At 37.0% G+C, this 7089-nt stretch overlaps 1 protein-coding gene across 3 annotated transcripts in view; it reads left to right on the top strand.

The window, feature by feature from the left end:
• Positions 1–6647, top strand: part of LOC135207218 (uncharacterized) — a 68796-nt gene extending 62149 nt beyond the window's left edge. For all 3 annotated transcript variants that reach the window (XM_064238830.1, XM_064238833.1, XM_064238831.1), the window contains exons 5-13: positions 923–1035; positions 1136–1262; positions 1408–1561; positions 1946–2033; positions 2790–2923; positions 3917–3989; positions 4325–4488; positions 5368–5569; positions 6364–6647. In XM_064238830.1, coding sequence (XP_064094900.1) covers positions 923–1035; positions 1136–1262; positions 1408–1561; positions 1946–2033; positions 2790–2923; positions 3917–3989; positions 4325–4488; positions 5368–5562 — 1048 coding nt within the window. In that variant the 3' untranslated portion in view covers positions 5563–5569; positions 6364–6647. The remainder of the gene's footprint in view (positions 1–922; positions 1036–1135; positions 1263–1407; positions 1562–1945; positions 2034–2789; positions 2924–3916; positions 3990–4324; positions 4489–5367; positions 5570–6363) is intronic.
• The last annotated feature ends 442 nt before the right edge of the window (positions 6648–7089 follow it).

Below are 7089 nucleotides of genomic sequence, written 5' to 3' on the forward strand. Positions count from 1 at the left end.
GTTTCTTAGATGCAATTGATTCTTGCATCCTGCAAGACCAATAGGCTGTAATAATGAGTGTCACTGAGATAGTATTCCAGTACAATAGTTATTTGAGTACTACGCAAGTGAAGTGGGTTTTGTTAGTTAGTTCTATTTTTCACTGACTCATTCCTGCTCTTGGCCTTCCCCCTGGAAAAATGCACTGGATCACCACATCCCAGAAAGCAAACTGATTTAATCCTTTAAATTAAAATTTTCATTGTTTCATTTTTAATGCTAGAAAAATTTTGTGTTCCAGTCACTATCACTTCCTCAAACATCTTAAAAGCAGGTTTCAGACCCTTGGGTCATCCATTTAGCTTACACAGGACAAGATCCACTGAGTAACTTATTTCCTTTCTTACTATCTTAGTTTCCTTTTTTTTCTTTTTTCTTTTTTTAGTAAATTCAATTCAAATTACCTGACAGGTTTCCTCTGCAAATAATTTATCGGTGGTAATAATGAATTCCAAGGGTGCACAATTTAGTGGGGACAAGTTTCCCTCTTCTGCTAAGCTTTGGGATTTTCTCCCTGCCTTCATTTTCTCTATGATAATGCATTTTTTTTTTCAAGAGACTCGTCTCCCTCCATCCACCTTTCTCTTATTATTTTCTTTCACCTTGGCTGAGCTTTGATGAGGTAAATGATGGGATGGATTAGGCTTACTGTCCAGTCGGCCACTCTTTTTCTTTGTCTCCTGAGATTAGTCCTTAGTCGCGTTAACGGGTTTTAATTATCTTTTTTCAAATGCTCTTTAAAAGACATGAGTCCCCTTTCAACATGTATCCTGTACAAAATCATTTATTTCTTGTAAAGGTAAAAATATGTCTATCTCACAACTAGGTCTAAGACTCAATTCTCTTTCACTACAACCATGTTTCATCTTTTATTTCCACACAGAAATCCCTATCCGGCCCTGGCAGAAAAAGCTGGCGGAACCATACTTCGGAGGATAGTAGCTGTCATGCAAGATTTGGCCTTGTTCGGAGCAGCGGTGCCTTTCACGTTAATTGGTAAGCCTTCCCTTCGCTACGGAATCATTATTTATCGTGTTGATTCTCAGTTACGGTATTTAAGACATTCTTTTACGTGATATTCGTATGTCCTTTTCAGCTGCCGAAAGTCTACAAGGGCTAGTTGCGTGGCTGTTCGACCTCGACTTTTCCTTTTGCTACTGGCTCTTCATCACGACCGCTCTCCTCACTCCGCTATTTTGGTTCGGTACACCGAAGGACCTCGGGTAGGAAATCACTCTTTCACTCACATTTGTCACAGAACTTTCGTAAAAACGTGTCAACGATATAGTCGCACTGATTCACTCTTTGTAATTCTGCGCTCCTCTGAATAATAAGACATCGTACTGAGATATAGTCTCTCTTTGACAGCATTGTCACGTGGATTGGTGCCAGTTCTGTGATCGTCGTGAGTGTGTTGACTCTTATCAGCCTAATTCTGGACTCACCGAGCACCCACGATCCGCCGCCTGCCTTCACTACCTGGACGGCTGCCGCATACTGCTTTGGAGCTATAGCTTTTCAGGTGACCCGACATTCAGTCAGAGTTCTTCCATGTGTTTGAGAATTGTCAATTGTGAACAAGGAAACTGAAACGAAACCAAGGCTTGCCAACTTGTAGTACTACTAATGGTTTCAGGTTACGAGAACAGATGGTACCTATTTTTAGGCTCATTCACGTTGAACAAAATTCAAGAGTATATAGTGAGCTGATATTCAACTTCAAAAGAGAAAAGAAGTATTTTAAAGAAAACATAATGTAAAAATGAACTTTCATAAGCTGAATTCAGAGTAATTAAGAATATATTGTGGATGTACCTGAAAAAACAATGTCAGTGAGTGAACTGGTAAAAGTTTTTTCCTTTTGTAATATATTGCATTAATATTTTTTTTTTATTTTATTTTGCAGTTCGATATACATCCTATGATTCTCACAGTACAAATGGACATGAAGAAGAAAAGCCAACTACCTTTGGCCATCATCATTGCTTTCGTTGGTAAGCTAGAACTGATTATTTTGCCCCTGAATGAACTGTCTTGATGTTTGCTTTACTCGGAGAGTACGCTTACAAACTACTCTGTTGCTGTTGTTGCTGTTTTTGCTGTTGTTGGTCTAGTTAGGGGGCAGGAAAGCCTAAAAAAAGTCTGAAAAAGGTGTTACATGTTAACTTGAACATACAGGAATTTTAGGATAGTATATTTATGATTTAGTGATTAGAATGAAATTGTAAAAAGTAAATAATACGCATGTTAAACAGTACAGAAAAGGGATTTTTAATAATATATAACATATTTACTTTAATTTTCGTTGGTGAAACAACGCTCTAGTTGACCGTAGATTTTAGCGCGCTCCTCGAGTACGCCTTGTTACGCATCTAGTGTCAACTGCAGTGGAAGAAATGGCATTACATGGATTTACTTATTAAATTATTACATTTCTTGGTTCTTATGATTTGTGATGAGAGAAGTTAAATTGTATTTATTTATCTATTTATTTATTTATCACATAATTCTTATATTCGTGATGAAAGAAATGTACTCTATTTGTATATTTATTTTACCTGAATCTCATAACATATTTCGAAAGTAATATGTATTAGATTTTTTATTTATTTATTTATAGTGCTACAATCTTACAATCTGTGAAGGAAGAAATTAGATTACATTTATTTATAAATATTAATTGAAAATAACATTTTGGGACGAGAGATCTTATAATATAACCTACGATCAAACTTGCCGCCTCCTTCCAGTTGGCATGAGTCTATTCATCACCATCAGCGGCGTCGCCTTCTCTTACTACGGAGATGGAGTCAAGCCCATCATTTTACACAACTTATCCCAAGGCCCGTTGCTGTACGCAAACATGGCAATTGTCGCTTTGCAGGTAAGACCGAAGATATTTCCGACTAAGTCATTCGAATAATAGATAAATGAAAAACTTGTTTGTTACTACTGAAAACTTCTTCTTCGAAAGCATCTGTTCCTCTGCTAACCTTTATTTCTTTCTCCAATTCCTCACTTTAGCACACCATCTAATCCTCCGCCTCCCTCTCGACCCTCAGCCTATTAAAGATTGCACCCAAGCCTTCTTTTAATCCCTCTTCCTCACTCAACCGTATACCACATGCCCAGTTGCCCATGCCATCTCAGTCTCGATTCTCTTATCATTTTGTCAGTATTAATCGCCACTAGTACATTTCTCCTAATTTCTTCATTCTAGCCTCTGACAACGTGAGATCCCATACATAGTAAATTCAAGTATGTTGAGCAATAAAATAATATTGATAAATTTATAGATTATCTACATAAATTACATATATTGTATGTGTATTTGTTGTAAAATGACCTTTAAAGTGTATTTTTTTAAATAAAAGAGAGAAAAAAATCCACCTTAGCATCCTCATTTTTGTTCGCCTCATGTCTCTGACACAAACATCAGCATAATAGCATTGGCCTGATTACAGTGTAACAGGTCTTTATCTTTAGTTTATTTGACATTTTATTTTTTTGTCACGCGGTACCCTTCCCACTATAGTCTAATCTCTGTACACCGGCTTTCTCCTGCTTCCAACATCAGCTTCATACCCCTCCTTCTGGGTTAAAACTGATCCAAAGTATTTTAAATTCTCAACCTGTTTCGAATGTAGGCCGCTTCCGTCTCGTATTCCCTGCCTTTTTGGGGACTTGTCTCATTTGTGCCAGACAGTACTCCGTTCACTGTTAACTTAGAGCTAAAAATAGGCGGATAATGGTTTTGAAACTATTATCTGTAAATAATTCTTTGAGTTTATGAAATTCATATATTCTAATATCAAGTCCGTTGCATATTATAGGTTAACACGACTAATGTAGACCTTCTCAACCAAATTCCCTGTAGGTACTTATGTGCGTGGTTCTTGGGAGTAACGCCTTATTTCAAGATCTGGAAAATACTCTTCAGATCCCTGATGGTAAGCGAGATATCTTTCTGATGTGATTCAGAGGTACGTCGTAAATAACTTGTTATTATTACTAATTATATTGCAACACAATGACCTCGCTTACTTTCAATGACCACTGCTGGGGTCATTATCTAGGGTCGTTATCTAAGACCAATATTTATTGGTCGTCATTATCTTTACGATATCTACAATCTTTTGTTTATGTTTTTTACGGGAATCCCCAACGGGCTGGTACTGAACACGCCGCAAAGGCGGATACGTACCGGGTTAAAACCCTGGGGAGTCACTATCTAGGAACGATCATGACTGCTTTTTCTTCTTCTTATTCTTCTTTATTTTAACAGAATTTGGCTGGCGTCGCATCTGTCTGAGAACAGCTGTTGTCCTGCTTATTCTCTTCGTGTGCGAATCTGTTCCTCATTTCGGTGTGGCCATTGAACTAGTTGGTGGACTCTTGGTAACACCTTTCATCTTCGTGTTTCCACCAGTTTTTCATATATTGATAAAGGTTAGTGACTTGGTAGTACTAATGTTGTGAGGTTCCGATAGATGTGGTTCATATCACAAATCCCGTGGTACTATATACGTTACTGAACTGTAGTAGAGACTATAGAGTCAAAATTTCAGCAGAACATTCAAGCCAGGACAATCCTTCTGGTCACAGGAGTTTTCATATAACTGCTCATCTAATTCTGATACCTATCAAGAAAAGAGAAACAAACATAAAGAAAGGTTTGTTTTTAGGTTAAATTGATACTGTTTATAAAAATCTGTTAAAAGTTCATCGGAAGAGGTACAGACCCTTTTTCGCCGTAATATACTTAATGAACAAATAAGTACTGGTGAAAACTATTTTTCCCACTTGTTTTAAAAGTTTTACAACATATAAAAACCTAAACAATTTTCATGTGCTGTTCTTTACCTTATCTTTTCCTTTTGTTGTATCCTGATTTTAAACTAACACACACACACACACACAACACACACACACACACACACACACACACATAAGCTACATATGGAATCTAAAAGAATGGTTGTCATAACTGTAGAATATTTCCAGAGATAAATGGGTATTTGGATATACTTTTTTGCGCAGTGCATGTTCCTCTTTGTTGGTAAAGACTAATTTATTTTTCATCTGAATAGAAAAAGTTCAAGAAAATAACTAACTGGATAATTGCGTTTACCAAGTGGTAAATTCAACGTGACAATATATAAAATGTTAGTTTGGAGAGTGTAGCACTGAATACTGGAGAGAGAGAGAGAGAGAGAGAGAGAGAGAGAGAGAGAGAGAGAGAGAGAGAGAGAGAGAGAGAGAGAGAGAGAGGTACCATGATTTGTGGATGAAAGTGTCATCAGTCTAATTCTTCCGTTCCTTTTACAGCAGAAGGCAAGTGGGAGAATTGACGTCAAGGACATCGTTGTAGCGGGTAATGTCATCACCTTAGGAGTTCTTGGGTGCATTGCAGCTACCACCGAAAGCTTTATTCAGTTGTCTCAGCTCAAGGAGTTTGCTCCACCGTGTTACATCAATATATCTGCCGTATCTACATACAGAGACGCGAGCTTCCCTTCTTAGGTGCAAGGTAAGTTGGATATCCCAACTAGTTAGAATTTTTAAGCCTTCCTAAGAAATGAAGGAGATGGATAGGCCTAGTATTGCTAACAATCTAATCATTCTTAATGAAAACAAGATTGATTTTGGAGAAGCACTACAGACCGATGAATAACGAGACGTCACTGGTTACGTAGCACATGTAGTCATTGATTTCCTCAAAATCTGTTATTAGTTCAGCATTCTTGAATCAGAATACCTGTTTTGACCCTTGCATTACCGCCATGGGAAAATCTAATAACGTAATCGAAATAATTTCAAACGTATCATCTGTTTATTTCTTTTTTTATGTGTTTTCTCTTAGAATGATAGTCCAAAACTTGTTAGCATTGATTCTATTAGGCATTTATCAAGTGTCGTTCTTTTATTCACTTCCTTTTAGAGTACAATTTTCATTTTTTTTAATAGAAAAGAAACTCACATTTTCCATTTGCTTAATGTCATTTCTTCAAATTGGTGCCATTCAGTCACGTAGACTATATAATTTGCGTATTCGTTTAAAGCAATTCCTGCAACTAAACCAGGCCGTAAAGTTCAAAATACTGACTCATTTGACTTCCTGTGCGAGGAGAGCGAGCCATTGGTCCTATTCGCTGGTTGTGAACTTGTGACGTACCAAAGCAATTCTCTCTAGACCTAGGATTCGCTGACATGTCTGTAAACTGATTTATGCTAAATACCAAGTGCTTTGTCAAAACATTGAGTGGCTCGTTTTGGGAGAGTGTTTACAACAAAATACTAATCTTCTTTCTTTATTTTTTCCAGATCAACTTCTTCAAAACTACCGAGAAATAAAAGCTAAAAAAAATCACAGAGCCTTTTGTATTACTGCAGCTGTGCGGAACAAATATCACATTATTTTGTTATATATCAAATGCAGTGACTGAAGTCACAGAGGAGTGTTAGACAGTTGGTGCAAATCAAAGTACTTTCCATTACTTTTTTTCGAATGGGAAATAAACTGTTTTGTTGAAAACGAATTACCACTGATCATGTATGTTGCATCAGCGTGCCTGTATTTAATTAATAAATAAACTATCATACTCAAATTATTGCCTTGGTTGCATGTCATTCAACCTCATAACGGCTATTGGTTTTTCATTTCAAAAAGCTATATTAGGAAATATCGATTTTCCTATCAATATTTCCTAGCTGGGTATACAGCCCTTAGCCAAAACTTATTTATGGCCAGCGCGTGGTATAGCATATTGTTGGGTAACAGGATATATGATTACACAGTTTGAAATACACCTCTCAGCAGGGCTAGTACAGACGAACACAAAGACAGGAACAAACAATAAAACTCGAATGTGAAAAACTAACGATGGGTACCAGAACCTAAACAGAAACGGGGAAATGACTTTAGATTGGATGAATGATTACGTAGGCCTGTGCCAAGGGCGTGGTCCTCCCCCACAAAATTTCTGGAATCCATATTTCCTGTCTCTATTCTTTTCATTGAAATGTACTTACAGAGTAATAAATAACATT

Source organism: Macrobrachium nipponense, chromosome 32 (assembly GCF_015104395.2).
Source record: "Macrobrachium nipponense isolate FS-2020 chromosome 32, ASM1510439v2, whole genome shotgun sequence".
NCBI lineage: Eukaryota > Metazoa > Arthropoda > Malacostraca > Decapoda > Palaemonidae > Macrobrachium > Macrobrachium nipponense.